This window comes from Mus musculus, chromosome 4, assembly GCF_000001635.26.
Source record: "Mus musculus strain C57BL/6J chromosome 4, GRCm38.p6 C57BL/6J".
Lineage (NCBI taxonomy): Eukaryota > Metazoa > Chordata > Mammalia > Rodentia > Muridae > Mus > Mus musculus.
Window position 1 is genome coordinate 130,075,813 of NC_000070.6, and position 15,516 is coordinate 130,091,328.

The 15,516-nt window shown below is 56.8% G+C and overlaps 1 protein-coding gene and 1 long non-coding RNA gene across 9 annotated transcripts in view; one reads left to right on the forward strand and one right to left on the reverse strand.

Annotated features, from left to right (window-relative positions):
- The window catches only part of Col16a1 (collagen, type XVI, alpha 1), a 51,461-nt gene that overhangs the window by 27,996 nt on the left and 7,949 nt on the right, over positions 1-15,516 (forward strand). For 4 of the 8 annotated variants that reach the window (XM_006502641.3, XM_006502640.4, XM_011240386.3 and 1 more), the window contains 20 exons: positions 1,187-1,240; positions 1,408-1,440; positions 3,352-3,468; positions 3,680-3,721; positions 3,819-3,905; positions 4,764-4,808; positions 5,623-5,667; positions 7,310-7,363; positions 7,860-7,913; positions 8,456-8,509; positions 10,007-10,051; positions 10,192-10,245; positions 10,407-10,442; positions 10,678-10,740; positions 12,810-12,881; positions 13,060-13,113; positions 13,700-13,744; positions 13,925-13,969; positions 14,272-14,325; positions 14,695-14,748. In XM_006502641.3, the coding sequence (XP_006502704.1) occupies positions 1,187-1,240; positions 1,408-1,440; positions 3,352-3,468; positions 3,680-3,721; positions 3,819-3,905; positions 4,764-4,808; positions 5,623-5,667; positions 7,310-7,363; positions 7,860-7,913; positions 8,456-8,509; positions 10,007-10,051; positions 10,192-10,245; positions 10,407-10,442; positions 10,678-10,740; positions 12,810-12,881; positions 13,060-13,113; positions 13,700-13,744; positions 13,925-13,969; positions 14,272-14,325; positions 14,695-14,748 (1,107 nt within the window). The other 4 variants (XM_006502642.4, NM_028266.5, XM_006502647.4 and 1 more) reach the window with 3 other exon arrangements.
- On the reverse strand, positions 428-3,406 carry Gm46871. The gene is made up of 2 exons (XR_001784448.2): positions 3,317-3,406; positions 428-3,222 (listed from the first exon to the last, which is right to left on the reverse strand). It is a non-coding gene; the product is annotated as a predicted gene, 46871 (long non-coding RNA).

Here is a 15,516-nt window from a genome sequence, read left to right on the forward strand (position 1 = left end):
TCCCAGCCCCCAGGCAGTAGAGGCAGTGAGGTCAGAAGTTTAAGACCATCCTCAGATACATAGTGAGTGTAAGGCCGTTCAGGACTGCATGAGACCAATTATCTAAACAAAAATATTCAAAGCATTACCCATGTGTCAGGTACGATTCTTCTAGATCTTGTGGGTCCCAATGGGTACTAGAGGAGGCTGGGTGGTGACCCAGCAGTGGGAGCATCTACTGTAGATAGGAAAGGGGCTGCTCAGGGGCAGCTGACCCGTTCCAGTGCCAGAAGTTGGGTCTTGAAGGGAGGTCAGATCTCAGAGCAGGCCAAGGAAATCCTGTACCAGGAAGAGCAGGCTGTGCAGCAATGCGTTCATTCAACACATATTTAACGTGCGCCGCCGCCTCCTCGTTAGGTGCTGGGGATTTAAATCCGAACACCCTCCCTTCTTCAGCAGAGTATTTAATATGCAAATGTGCAATGTGAACATGCAAGGAAGCTAGAGGCTGGGTGGCAAACTCTTAACAGGAGTGTCCCCGCACATCCTACATCGGGGCTCTGTGCTGTGTCCCTCACAGCAGCATGACTTCCTCGAAGCCATCTCTGCATGATGACCGTCTTACAGAGAAGGAAACCGAGGCACAGCGCTGGGCTCATACTCTTCCAAAAGTTACTTGGGTGGTGAGGACTTGCACCTAGATGCTCCGATTGGCAAGCATCCAATACTGCAGGGACATCTTTCAAGGGATGGGGCACAAGTAGGGGATGAAGAAAGGTTGGGGAGCCAGTGGTCCTCTCCAGTAGTCCCAGTGACACATCTGTATCACTCAGCCTATGACCTTCTCTGAGTCCCTTTGTTTCCAGGACTGCAACAAATCGCTTGTAGCCTCCAGGAGACTACAATGGTGATTAATGAGAAAGTACGGGAAAGCAGCTTAGAATAGCCCTCAGCAGTCACCCTATTGAAGACCCCCTGTCTAGCTTCTGACCTGCTGCACAAGGAAATGCTCCCAGTGGAACTACTTTTAAGGACCATCCACTTCTGTGCCTCCTTGGCTCCCGCAGCCCCCAGCCGTGGGAGACCTTGAGGCCTAGAGTAGTCAGAGCTACCACCCATGCAAGAGCGGCTGACAGGTGGCAGGGCTGTGAGCCCTAGCAAGGAGATCACTAAGAGTCTCTGAGCTCTTGTTTCTTTTCTGCTTCAGGGAGTGCCTGGACACAATGGTTTGCCAGGACAGCCCGGGCTCACTGCCGAGCTGGTGGGTATCAGCCAGGACACACTGGCCATCGTCCTTCCTGCCCTCCCTGGGAATGAGCTGGCCACTCAGCCCCGTTAGCTCTGGTGGGGGTCCTCCTTCTGCTCCTCTAGGCTGTGTAAACTTCCCCTCCCGGCCAGCTAGAAGCTGTGTGTATCTGTCTCTCACAGGGATCCTTACCCATCGAGAAACACCTCCTCAAGGTAAGAGGGCCGCTGGCAGGTGTCACCAACGGGATTCTCACAGCAGGCGCTCAGCTGCCTGCCACCTAACAGCAGCAGGTTGAGCCTGCTGGCACCCTGCGTTGGGGGAAGGACCTCCTAAGCAGCTGTCTGAGAGGGCTTGGCTGGGCCTCTGGCTTTGGAACCACCCTCTAGGCAGCATTTATTGAGTGAATGCTTAAAGGAAGGCTGCAAATCCCCCCACCTGCAGCGCTCCTGGTGACAGAACCCAGCCTGAAGTCAGCTCGCATCAGTTGCCAAAGAAGCACCCTAGCACCTGGGTCCGCAAAAGCCACCATGGCATCACACAGAGTGTGACAGTGAAGTGATATGGGGAGTGGGTGGGTGTCAGTTTAAAAAGACTTCAGCAGGGGGAGGGACTTTAAAAAAAAAAAGCAGCTGTGGAGGAGAGTTGGCCTGCGGTCCTGCCAAAGGGCTGTCTGGTCTGACTGACCAAGTTCTCTGGAGCCTCAGGCTTCCTACAGTCTCCTCTCCCCCCTGTTTATTCACCTTTAGAAGTGACATGGGCTGGGTCATTCCTGCAGGCTCACTTCAAGCTCCTGCACCCCTCTCTAGGAGTGCGGCAGCCTCAGGACACCCTTCCCCATGAAGCCTCCTCTAGCTTCTCTCTTGGGCACAGGCTGGTCAGTGTCGTGGACATTATGCCACCCCAGGGAGCTCTGGTCAGGGCACAGTATAAGGGCTGCCTGCCCTGCCCCTCTGAACCGTGGATGTTTCCAGAAGCAGCTTGCACCAGCCCTGAGCTGCAGCACAGTGAGGTTACAGCAAGGAGACCACCCACCCCCTTCTCTCCTGGTCTCAGGGGAGCCTGAGTCCCCCAGGCCCTGCCCTCCAGGCAGTGATGGTGTGACTCCAACCCCAGATGGGTCACACTTCTAACATCTCACTTGCTGGCTTTGTAATCAAGGGCTCCACAAAAAGTCTGACACAGGAACTGAACTCAGCCTGTAAGAGAAGTCAGACGGCAGCCAGGGGAGCTGGCCGGGAGACAGTGGTCACTGTGTCCGCAGCCCAGAGAAAGTGCTGACTCCAGACAGTCAGGCAGGGACCAATCCGGGCTTACCTGGACAAATCACACTGCCTCTTTTGAATATCGGCTTTCTTATCTCTACAATGCTCATAACATAAGCAGCCTCTCTGTGCCCTGGGACTGAATGTGCCAAGGCCCATTATAACCCGTGGCCTTATGGCTGCTGTGCAAATGGCCGTTGGTATTGATGTTACTAGGAATAGTGAAAGTGAGCGTGGGGCTCCTGCCTCGGACCCCAGCACCACGCCTGCAACAGAGAAGCTCCAGGCTCCCAAGGGCTCTATCATCTCTCAGAGTCTGTGACCAAACAAGGGCAGTGCCTGATCCAGAGAAAGCCTTTCCTATAAGGACAGACAGTTCAGACCCAGGGACCTGTGGAGCCTGTGACAGTTGTTGAGCTGCAGGCCCTCCCCAGGAACATCCATCGAGGGCCTCCTCCTGCGGCTGTCTCCTGGCATCCCCAGGCAGAGGTGCTGGCACCAGGAGCCAGCTTTTTCATCCTGGATCCTTGGGGCTTGTCCTCGCGGCGGGTGCAGGTTGCAGGAACAGGCGGGACAGATGGTCCCTCCGCGGGTCCCTCCGCCTCCTCCCACACTCCTGTCTGGAAAGCGCTCTGGCTTGGCCCTACCTGAGCCTCTTCCTGGAGGAGACTCAGAGCCAATTGCTGTGATCGGGTCCCCTGAGGACAGAGCGGAGCTGCTGCAGGGATGTGGCTGGGGAAGGAGAGTGTGAGGGTGAAGGACTGCTGGGCAGGGTGCCCGGGCCCTGCATTCTGTGAGGGCATCCCCTAGGCTGCCCATCTCTGACCTGGGTCCTTCTGTCCTTTCCGTTTTCCCCATCAGAGCATCTGTGGTGACTGTGCCCAGGGCCAGACGGCTCATCCAGCCTTCCTTCTGGAGAAAGGAGAAAAGGGGGACCAGGGCATCCCTGGCGTGCCAGGTTTTGACAACTGTGCCAGGGTAGGAACTGGGCAGAGGCAGGCTGGGACAGGAGGGCTCCCTGGTGTAGAAGGGCTTCCTGGTGCAGGTCCCGCCATCTCCATCTGGTAGAGACTGAGCCGGGAGAGCTGGCAAGCCTGGTGTGGTATCGTGTGTGTGTGTGTGTGTGTGTGTGTGTGTGTGAGGCCTCCTGACCAGCCTTACCTAACAGAGCCTCTCTTGTCTACCACAGTGCTTCATAGAGAGGGAACGCCCAAGAGCTGAGGAGGCCAGGGTGCGTGGATCCTTGCTTCCCTTCATCCACCCCTCCTGCCCTGACCCCCTCCCTTCCTCAAATCCATATGCCCACCACGTCTGTCCCCCTCCCCCAGGGAGACAACAGTGAGGGAGAACCTGGCTGTTCTGGGAGCCCTGGCCTGCCTGGTCCTCCAGGGATGCCAGGCCAAAGAGGAGAAGAGGTAAGGCTGAGGAGCAGGTCCTCATCCAGCTAGGGCCTCAGAGACACAGGGTCCACCCGTGCCCTGAGCACTCCCTGCTCCTCTGGCTCTCCTGTGGCCTGGAGTCCCCCTACTTCTCTGCCTCTCCTGCTTCTCAGGCATGCTGGTTCCTGGCTGCTTCCCTTCTTGGCACCCCTCTTCTCCAGGCCTGCTTCCCCATGCAGCAGTTCAGTCACGGGTTAGCTTCTCAGTGAGGCCTTCACATGCTGCCCTTTCTAAACTGGAAGCTCTCACACGCCCCCTCCCAGACTCCCACACGCCCCCTCCCAGGCTCCCACACGCCCCCTCCCAGACTCCCACACGCCCCCTCCCAGGCTCCCACACACCCCCTCCCAGGCTCCCATACCTCACATCCCCCCTCAAGCTCCCACCCCCCACCCCCTGCAACAGGGAATCCCCTTTGCCGTCATTGTCCTCAGCAGCAGCCAGCACCCAAGTATCTGCTTCCTTCAGGAACACGCCACAGGTGTGAACTGAGCACCGACTATGCGCCAGCCGTGTTCCATCTGTAACTGTTCACCTCGCCTCTAGGACATAAGTGCCACGAAGCGGGGATTTTAATGTTTTGTTTATGGCTATGTTTCCAGCCCCTGGGCTTTTGCCCGGGCACATAATAGCTGCTCAATAAATGCTTGTTGGATGACTGAATGAACTGAAGGAAAGGCCATTTCAGCATCAGCTAAGTGGTTCTGCCTCGGCGGCGGCAGCTCTCTCTGGTCTGCAACTGCAGGGAGCTGGAAGAAGGTGTGGAACCGTGGGCCGCCGTGGCGCCTCCTCATCTTCACCTTCTTCATCCACTTCCTTTGGTTTCTTCTGCAGGGTCCACCTGGCATGAGGGGCTCTCCCGGTCCTCCAGGCCCTATTGTAAGTATCCCTGGTATCCTGGTCCGTTTGAACAGCTCTCAGAAAGTCCTAACCCACACACCATTCTGCAGCCAGGCAGGGACACCCACTGTCCCTACCTTCCCCTCTTGAGAGCATCTTTTGGGGGCTGTGCTCTCCCTCTTGGAATACCCTGAAGCACCCTGCTCTGCCCCAGTCCCTGTGGATCCGCTTAGGGAAAGCCCTCGGGGGGCATGCATTCAGGTCCCCCTCCTCTTCCCCGCTGCATTTAGTACCACACGAGGGACCCAGGCCAGCATGGTATATGTATGCAGCCAGATCTCTCTACTCAACTCAACACTAGTTCTTACAAAGGCTTGGGGATGGTCCCCTCCATAGCTCTATGAGGCCATCTCTAGGGGAGTCTACAAACACCAGGCCAGGGGTCTCTACCCAGAATTCTCAGGGATGTTGGTGAAGCATGAAAGATGTGGCTAGGAAAATGGAAAGTGCTGGTGATATGTTCTTTGTCGAAGAAAAATGGAGGCCTTGGGGCTACTCACCTGAGGGGCCTTGGTGATTGGGTAGTAGGGGAGGGGTGCAGAACTAGAATGAAGATAATCTGTACTCCACCAGAGGCCGACTTGGGGAGCCCTGGGAAGGGTCTCCTGGCTGGGGAGGCTGCTGCTCTCTCTGCCTGTTGGGGCCCCATTTAGGGTAACAGTGGCCACCTTCTGCTAAGGTTCCTTTCCAGTGACCTTGAAAAACTCCCCGCCAAGGCTCCCTGGCTGCAGACTCTAGGCTCCCCCAGGGTGACCGCTCTTGTGAGATGTGACCTGCCTGTTTCTCCCACCAGGGCCCCCCAGGTTTTCCTGGTGCTGTTGGCTCCCCCGGATTGCCCGTAAGAACCTAGCAGCACTCCACCCCCCTTCCTGCCAGCCAGGTCTCTGTGGCTTCCGCTTGTCGTTCCCCCCGTCCCCGGTTGTGCCATCTCCTCTACCCCCTTCGTGTCCTGGTGTTCTGTTCATTGTCCTCCACAGACATGGTAGCTAACGACACAGGTTCCCTTAGGTCCCTGCAGCTCGGCTCTCTGGTCTCTGACCTCTTCGCACTCCCTTCGGCCTCTCCTTCTCACCCCCTCCATTTTCCTTGCCCACACACATCACTTCCCCTCTGTCCCCAAGCCTCTTTTACCTTCTCACTGGAAGTTGGTGCCTCTAAGAAGGGAGCCCCTTTATCTCTCCCGGCTCGGCTCCTGCTTCCCACCACTGCCGGGTGGACTGAAGATTTGCTGAAAGTAGTTCTTGGGGCCCTGCCAGGCGCCTGGCTCTGAGCCTGGCAGAGATGCCAAAGCTTTAGGGCTTCACACTGCAGGCTGGCACAGGTCAGCTGCCCTGCTGCCTGGTAGGACTGTCCAGAGGCACTCTGGGCATTCACAGGCAGCTCTGTGTGCACCCTTCCCTGCGGCTAGAGGGAACCCATGGCCTCCTCTTCTTCCCTCTTCCTTGGCTCCAGGCCGAGTCTGCTCCAAGACTGGGCATGTGGTACCAGCCTGCTGGGTTTCTGGTGTTAGGGCCCTGCCCCACTGTGTCTAGGGCCTTGGGCTGATCCTTCTGCCAGGTGTCGTTAATTGCTCTGTCTTGTCACCGTCATTGTCACAGGTGTGTTTAAATCGTAACCCCTCCCCCATCCTCACTGTTGCTCCTTCCCGGGTCATGGAAGCTAAACCCCTTGTTTGTTGGATTCGTGTTCCCCCGGGCTGGCTCCTGCCCTCCCAGGAGTGGCGGTGGAGGCCAGGGGCCAGGGCCCCTCCTTGTCACATTTCCATCTGTTCCCATGTCTTTATCCCTGGCCGGACCATGTCTGTTTCTGCTTGCTTGGGTGAAGAGGCCATCTGTCTGTCTAGCCATCTGTCTTGTGTCATGGAGAGGTTTGGGTACCACTTCTAGCAGGTACGAGGGAGAAGGGGGCAGCCGAGATGTTTTCAGTGTTGGAGATCAGGGTGAGGAATGAGGGGCTTCCATGGAAACTAATGTCCCCGTTACTGAGTGCCATGGGATTGCTCTGGAGAGAGCCCTCTCCTTCCTGTTCCTTGTATCCCTAAAGAGGGTGATTTGGGTTTGGGTGGGAATCGGGACAGGTAAGTGCCATGGTGACATAGAGAAGAACATCATTTGTGGGGGCACCTATCCTGACAGCCCCCCTCTGAAGGAGCACACATCTCCTAAAGATGCACCCCCAGACAGCCTCTGGCGTAGGAAATGACCGTGAAGGTTACCTGGGGGCCGCCCTGTCTGCCGCTCACTTGAGCAAATGTGTCCCTGCAGCCGCCTCTCTGGAAGCTGTGCTCCTCACAGGCACCCATACGTCTGGACTTAACTCTTCCAGGGTACACCCGAGACAGTCACTTTGCCAGGGACACTGGGTCACCACCACTGGTGACCTTTGTGCAGAGTGGGAAGAGGCAGGCGTGGGGCAGGGAAGAACGTGGGCTAGGTAGGGGTTAGCCTCCTCTGCAGTTCCTCATGGTTTCTCTCTCTAAGGGGCTTCAAGGGGAGCGAGGCCTCACGGGCCTGACTGGAGACAAAGGAGAACCGGTAAGAAGAGGCTGAGGAGCCCGGTGGAGCTGGTGGAGGGGCAGCCACTGAGTAGAAGTAGGGAGGTAGCCTTCTTTTGAAATTCTCAGCCTGGATCAGAAGGGCTGAAGGCTACAAAAGAAAGGGCCACACACCCCCTGGATCCAAGCAACTGGGTGCCCATGCGCGCCTACACCCTAGGAGCACACACAGCTCTGGCTCCTGTATGCCATTGCCAGTGGGCCCTCCCCTTCCCTCCGCCCGTAGCACTTGTGCACCCTTCTTGTACACCTGGTTCCCCCACCTCACTCTGGGCCTCCTTTCCTGCTCTGTTCCCAGGGCTCAGGTGAGCCTGGGGCTTTGACCCCTAGCCAAGAGAACCTGGGCTTGGGGAATGGCCCAGAGTAGTCACCGTGTGCAAGGGCGGGCACCTACTGGATGGCAGAGCCAGGTACTCAGGCTTGGGTCACAGAAATGTTGCGGGCTGGTCCCTCATCATGTCTGCCTTTCTTTGCAGGGTCCTCCAGGACAACCTGGCTACCCAGGTGCCATGGGCCCCCCAGGACTGCCTGTGAGTAAGAGAGCTCTGGTTCTGGGGGTACGGGAGGTACAGGCTGGTGGTGAAAACAGGCGGGGTGCCCCTCAACTGGGTCCCTTCTTTCCCGGCATTCAGTCTCGGCCAGGCTGTCCATATTGACCCCTACCCCACTTTGGCTCCCTTGGTAATATGGCTGGCCACCACCACTTTGATGGGAAGGAAGGAAGGGAACACTGTTGGAAGCTATTATGAGTCCCAGGCTCAGAAAGAACTGAGATTTGCTTCCTACGGGGATTTAGGGGAGAGAGGTAGACATCTGAGAGGTGCCACCCCTTGCAAAGGTGCCCTCGGGGTGGGTATGTCCCACTTTCCAGCGTGGGCCACAGTGGCAGGTGGGAGGCCTTACTGGCCACCATCTCTTCTCTCTCATCCCCTACTTTGGTGCCCTGAGCCTTCAGGTGCCAGTCTGGGCCCCAGTTGCACCCCCACCCCGCCCCTGCCCCACCCCACCCCCACATCTTGCATTAGCACCATGGTAGGCAGGCCACAGAGCTAATTCTGCTGTTGCTCATCAGGGTATCAAGGGAGAGCGAGGATACACTGGCCCCTCGGGAGAGAAGGGCGAATCGGTAAGCTGCAGCATGGGTATGGATGTGAGGTGAGCGTCAAGCAGGGTGCCCCCCCACCCCCACCGCCACCTTCATCCGCTGGACTGGAGATCTTCCTGTGAGGAGGAGCCAGTGACCCCTGCTGCCCCTGCCCCAGTCACTCCAGCTGCTGCTCTGCACAGGCTGGTGGCTGCGGAGGCGGAGGCAGAGGCTGTGAGGAGATCCTAGCAGGCTTCTTGCAGAGAAGTCAGAGGGAAAGGGCCCAGTCAGCTGGCAGAATTCCCCTCTCCTGCCAAATCAGGGCCAGGAATTTTTTTCTTCTTCTTCTTCTTCTTCTATTGAGGCCACCTTCATGGGGGTCCTACACTGAAGGAAGGAGCTGAGGACTGCTAGCATATGAAGTCACAGGCTCCTGAGTGACATGACTCACCCAGAGGCCTGCAGCCAGCCAGGGAGTGAGTTAGTGGTGGAGGAGGGCTGGGCTGGAGTCCATGTCTATCTGCTGAAGAACCTCAGCCCTCATAGCCGGGATCTGCTAAGCTAGAGCTGGAGCCATCTCTCCCCTTCTCACAAACGCCAGCCAGGCCAACCCTGTCACTCTTCTACTCTGCCACAGGATGGTCTCCTAGGCAGGCTGGGTGCTGCGAGTCCTTCTGAGGGGTCTGCACTGAGCAAAAAAGGCCCTGTGAGCCCTGCCCTGCAGCAAGAAGCAGATAAAAACATGTATGGATAGAAAGATAGATGGATGGATGGATGGATGGATGGATGGATGGATGGATGGATGGATGGATGGATGGATGGATGGATGGACGGACGGGCAGACAGACAGACAGACAGACAGACACAGACAAGAATGTTGAGAGCTGAGAGCCCTGAGCAGAGTGGGGCTCGGGTAGCATGATGATGCTGTAGAAGAGGGAAAGGGGGTCCTTCCCCAAGGAGGATCAGGGGAGGATGGAGCTGTGCCAGGTCCACGGAGCAGGAGGTCATGGGTGGGTCCTGGCAGGGACAGCATTGGTTTCCTGAGGGTTCAGGACACATGGAAGGAGAGGTGAATGGTGGGCATTCCAGAGAGAGGAAATAGCCATGCCCAGGCTCGAGGGTGCGACCCAACAGAGCGTGTTCAGGGTACAGCAGTCTGCACAGAGCGAAAGCATAGCGGAGGGAGCAGGGAGAGGGGTGTGAAGCAGGGAAGGGTGGCTGGTGATAGATTACAGGATGCCTGTAAACCCAGCCTCAGTGGGAAGCGTATGCCTCATTCATTAGACAGAGGGGAGCCCCGGAAGGCTTTTGAGCCAGCGAGTGACACAGTCAGAGCTGGACCTACACAAGAGAGATTAGCTCATAATTTTTGGCCAGATTGCTGTAGGCCAGGAGGTAGCAGGATTAGTTAGCGGGCTGGTTCCAGGGAACTGAAGGGCCAGGTGGAGAGGACACCCCTACCTCGTGCTCTGCCCACCCCCAGGGCCTCACTCCTCATGTTTCTGAGTGACTGATTCTGTTACTTTGCGTCCCCAGGGCCCACCAGGATCTGAAGGCCTTCCAGGTCCCCAAGGTCCAGCGGTGAGTGCCGGGCACGGGGTGGGGTGGGGTGGGGTGGGGTGGAGAGTGGGGGTGGGGGTGGGGGAGTGCCCTGGCCTCTCCCTGCGGCCCAAGAGACAGGAAGACTGGGTTCTCATCTGCATTCTCCTCTGTGGCAACAGGGTCCCCGAGGAGAGCGAGGCCCCCAGGGGAGCTCTGGAGAGAAGGGTGACCAGGTGAGCATTGTCTGGGAGGTTGAGGGGACTTCACCTGCTGCCCATCTAGGACAGACTGGAGGACAAGGACAAAGCTTGCAGACTTGAGGCTACCCCAGCCTGTTCCTCTTTCCACCAAGTGTCCAAGAAGGGGGGGCTGACCTCCTCATTTCTTCCCTTAGGGATTTCAAGGCCAGCCAGGCTTCCCAGGCCCACCGGTGAGTAAAGACACAGAAGTTCCCTGTAAGGCGGTCCCACTGGGAGGAGCAGGGCCTGCCGGATGAAGATGGACCTGGGCCAGGGAGGTAGGGGGTGGGAGAAACAGTCCAAGTGGCTGTGATAGATTTCAGGAGCCAGGTAACCACGGAGGGTCAGGCAGATAGATGGCGCCCACCAAGAAGGTAGGGGGAAGAAGCCCCGCCTCCAGCCCTGCCCACTTCTTCATTGACACAGGGTCCTCCAGGATTCCCAGGCAAAGCTGGAGCTCCTGGCCCACCTGGCCCCCAAGCAGAGAAGGTGAGCCGAACCCCACTTCTGCCAAAGCCAAGCAGCTGTTGCCACTGTTGAGAAAATTCACAGACAAGTCCATCTTTGTCAGGCTGTGCTCACCAACGGATGGCTCTGTGGATGGTCCCACGCCCTCTCCTAATCCTCCCTTCCCTACCCCCCTGCTCAGCCTTTGAGTAGCCTGGGCTCCCATTTGCCAGGAGACTGGCATAAACAAGGTGGGGGTAGAGGCACAGGACTGGTAGAGGCGGGTAACTAGACTGTGACAGGCCAGCTTCAGCCAGCTTCATTTCTCAAGGGGAAGCAGAGGGGGCAAGGAGCCAGGGAACGAATGAAACTGGGACCCCTTGAATGGAGGCATACCTGGAGGAGGGGTTGCCTCTCTCTGTAGGTTGTCCTCAAGGGCCCCGAAGACACAGGGTCACCTGTGATTTTGTGATAATCTTGGGACAGCAGCCTTGGAACTCTGCAGGACTGACTCTAGAACTACAGTGATAAGCTAGGCACATAGCCCTGCTGCAGTTTGGAGGTGACGTCCCTGGCTCAGCAGAAGCTGGGGCTCCCTTATGTACTGGGTAGGAGCTGGGGGAGACCCCAGGCTTAATTTCTAAGCATTGGATGGAGGAGGCATCCACAGGGCGCTGTGGTTTCTGGGAGCCTCTCTTCTCTGAAGCCACACATTAGCCTCTCACTGTACAATGAGGAAAAGAAAACAGTTGGAAGACCCAAAAGTTAGGGAGCCATCCAGGGCACACACTGTCTTAGCATCAGAGATGAGTGTCCCTCTGCCGCCTCCCCAGGCTTGTGCCCATCAGACGTAGGTGGACCTATGGTGGCTGTCAGCTCCCTCTCATGCCTGCCTTCCCAGTGAAGGATGGAGGTGGTAGCCAAGTCCTGCTTAGGCTGGTCATTGCAGAGAATCCCACACTGCTGGATAGAGGTGCTTCATCTCAACTCTCAGCGAGGCTGACATTGGCTAGAACTGTGCTGACCCCTCCTGGTCAATGGCGGTATTGCAACACCCCCGACTTTCTGCCCTGTAGCTGTGTCTGTCCATTGCCGCAGAGCTTCTCCGCTGCCCAGGGGAAACAGCAACCTTTCCTTAAGCATCTTACCTCTCAGTCCACACTCCTATTCTCCTCCCCAATTCCCTGCTTTGGGCTTTCCATGGCTATATGGCTGTTTGCAGGTGGTTTTACAGTCCCTGAGCCTTTTATTAGACAAAAGTTTGCGTGCAACCTCATAGAGTACAGACACAAGTGAGGAAGCTCTGGATAAGACCTGGAAGAAGGTTCTGGAATCTTATCCTCTGGCCCAGAAACCTAGTTTATGCTCCCAGGGTCAAGGATCAAGGGTCCCCCACCAACTCCCAGGGTGCTGAGAAGCGATGTCAAAGCCACTGGTCTGTTTCTTGACTATGTGCCACATGTTACGTGGGGCCCCTCCAGGTCCAGTGCCCACCTCCCCAGCCTCATCTCCCAGTCCATCTACCCTAAGGGCCCTGACACCCAGGTCACAGGCATGGGACCACTTCCAAATCTCTCTCTCCTAGGTCCCCTCTAGCTTCCCTCCTGCCTCATCCCAGGGACTCATCTTCAGAGTCCACCATCTGGTGACACTCCTGTGACATTTTCCCTAAGGCCTGGCCACCATGGGCCTCCACCCCAATCCCTGAGATCTGCAGCTCCATCCTTGAAAAGCTGATGTGGTGTTTCACTGCAGGCATGTGGCCCTCAGGGACCATGAGACCCTGGAGTACAGGAATCTCCTCACCTTTCCCACTTTGAGGCATGAAAGCCCACACACAATATAAATTAAACACACACACACATACACACACACACACATGTACCGGCCTCTGGGACAACCCTGAGAAGGGGCTGGTTTAAGCAAGTTCTCACTCCCCATAGAGCCGTGAGGGAAAGGGGCCTTGGTGGGTGAGGACACAGGTTCTTAGGGAGACTGTGTGGAATACATTAGTTAGTCAACGTAGAACCAGGACAGGAAGCCAGATGTCCTGACTCCCAGGGACCCCCTAGCATCCCTGGCCCTGACTTCATTGGGTGTTCCTGTTTCAGGGCAGTGAAGGGATTCGAGGTCCCTCAGGCTTGCCTGGGTCCCCTGGGCCACCCGGCCCTCCCGGGATTCAGGTGAGTGTGTGGCCTCTGGGCCCGATGGCATGTGGGATGGAGTACCTGTGTGAGTGTGTGTGCATGTTGTGGTAACAGTGTGAGTTGGGTAAGAGGTGGAGCCAACCATGGGGCTGGGTCAGACTTCCCTCCTCCTAAGCTCGAGAGCAGCATCTAGCCACGCCTTTCTCGTGCGCAGGGCCCTGCTGGGCTGGACGGACTGGACGGGAAGGACGGCAAGCCTGGCCTGAGGGTAAGATGGGGCTGGATGGGAGGCAGGAGCCCTCCCTGCTGATGAGGTGAGCTGGAGTCGCCCTTTAATCAGGGTATCCAAGTCTCCTCCCGGCTGGCCTCAGACTCCCCTGAGTCTCTCATGCCTCCTAATAGACTTAGCCAGGTTAAGTGAATTGGATGGTGACAGAGATACCACTTAGATCCCGAAACCTGGACAGCTGGAGGAAGTAGGCTGTATTCTGGAAAGAATAAGGTTGTAATCATGACAGGCCTAAGCAGGCTCTGGCTCCTTGGTTGAGATTTTTCTGGGCAATCAGAGAAATGGGAACATGGCAAAGCGGGGGGGGGGGGGGGGGTTGTGGAGCTATCAAGGTCATTTCCCATCCTTAACAAAAAGAAACCAAACCAAGGCCCACAGAGGGGCTGGGACTCGTTCACAGTCCCCAGTCAGTCAGAGGCTGAGCCAGACTGGGATTTTTTCCCTCTGTCCCATCTAAGGTTCCCAGCAAATCCTGGGGATGGAGATTCAGAAGCAGAGTGGGGCGGAGAGTGGGTGTGGTCAGGGCTGAATCAAACCTCCTCAATGCTTCCTTTTCTTTCCCTAGGGGGACCCAGGTCCTGCTGGCCCTCCCGGACTCATGGGACCTCCAGTAAGTTGAGCTGAAGGAAGGAGCCGGGAGCTCTGAGCCCCCCTCCCGGCTCTCCTCGGAGCCTCCATGTCCTCATGCTATGGTTGCAATAGACTCTACTGATATAGCCTGCGCAGGAAGGTGTGGGGGCATCTCGGGTATCAGATCTCGGGCACCACATCTCCCTGCTTTTCCTTCCAGGGCTTCAAGGGGAAAACAGGTCATCCTGGCCTCCCTGGGCCTAAGGTAAGAAGGAGGACTTCAGCTCAACAGACTTCCCCGGTCTCTTCAGACCCAACGCCTGAGTTGGGCAGCCCAGCCTGGGTTTAAACTGCCTGCCACCTGACCCCTGGCTGAGCTGCTACTCCAGGCCTGGCTTCCTGAGGCCACCAGGGCCCAGCAGACTGGGTCGGGATGCTGACACCCACCAGCTTGAAGAGTATCAGAGGTCCTCTGGCCAAAGCCAGAGCAAGATGTCAGAGCTCCCTTGATCCAGGGTCAATGTGGGGGTGGGGATACCAAGCCAAACTGCCACCTCTCTCTTTTAGGGTGACTGTGGAAAACCCGGTCCTCCTGGCAGCAGTGGCCGGCCAGGGGCAGAGGTAAGGACTGGGGTTCTGTGGTCATGCGGCCTGGGGCTCCACTAAGTCTGAGATGTAGCCTCTCTGCTGCATTATCTTCCCATTTTCTGCATTAGAGTGGCTGACTTCTCTCCTTGGCCTTCTGGTGTGAAATTTCGCCCGCTCCCCGGCCCCCCATCTTGACAGTTATAACTGGTCCCCTCCCTAAGAGCACCATTGGACAACCACCCAAAAGGCAGGCCTGGCCTTTAAGGCTAGAGTCTAAAGCTCAGAGCTCTGTCCAGCCCTCCATGGCACCACCACAAGCTCTGCTCATCTCTCCCCTGAAAGTAGCCACGGATGTGCAGGTGAGTGAGTTTCTGTGTCACCTCTTTCTTTCTGATCCTGCAGGGTGAGCCCGGTGCCATGGGACCCCAGGGACGACCAGGACCCCCAGGGCATCTTGTGAGTTAAACTGTTTTTGTCTCTGCTTCTATGAACTAGGATGTCACTGAGGGGGATGTGGTAAGCTCGTGGTGGCCACAGGAGCCCCAGCCGTGCGGAGATGCCAGGGCTTTGGACTCATCTAATTAAGTGGCTTTTGCTTTCCAACGCCTTTTGGATTTTCCGGGCACATGCATGTTTGCTTACCAGACACGAGCCATTCAGTCAGTCAATAAGCAATTATTGACCATCTGTTCCAAACCAGGGCCACAGCACAGAGCCACATAGACAAGGGCCCTTGTCCCATGGGACCTCCCCGCAAGCACAGGAAACAAGGGAATAGGAAAGGTTCAAGGGATGGGGTGATGTTACAGGGGAGAACTGGGTAGGGCCTTAAGGCAGCGTTTCTCAACTTGTGGGTCACGACCCTTCCAGGGGGGTTGTGTATCAAATATCCTGCATGTCAGATATCTACATTCTGATTCATAACAGCAGCAAAATTACAGCTATGAGTTAAAAATGAAAATCTTCTCATGGTTGGGGCACCCCAGCCTGAGGAACTGTGTTAAAGGGTCGCAGCATTAGGGAGGTTGAGAACCACTCACTGTTTAGCGGATCCCTGGCTGGAGAGATGACATCACTGAGGCCTCAAGGAAGGGTGGAGGCAGCTGTTGCTGGCCTGGGAGAAGAGGTCTAGGCAGAAGGGATGACACCGATACACAGAAACAAAAGCAGCCAGGAGCTCAGCATGTCTGAGGGACCTCAAGAAATCCACCACGCTGGGCATGG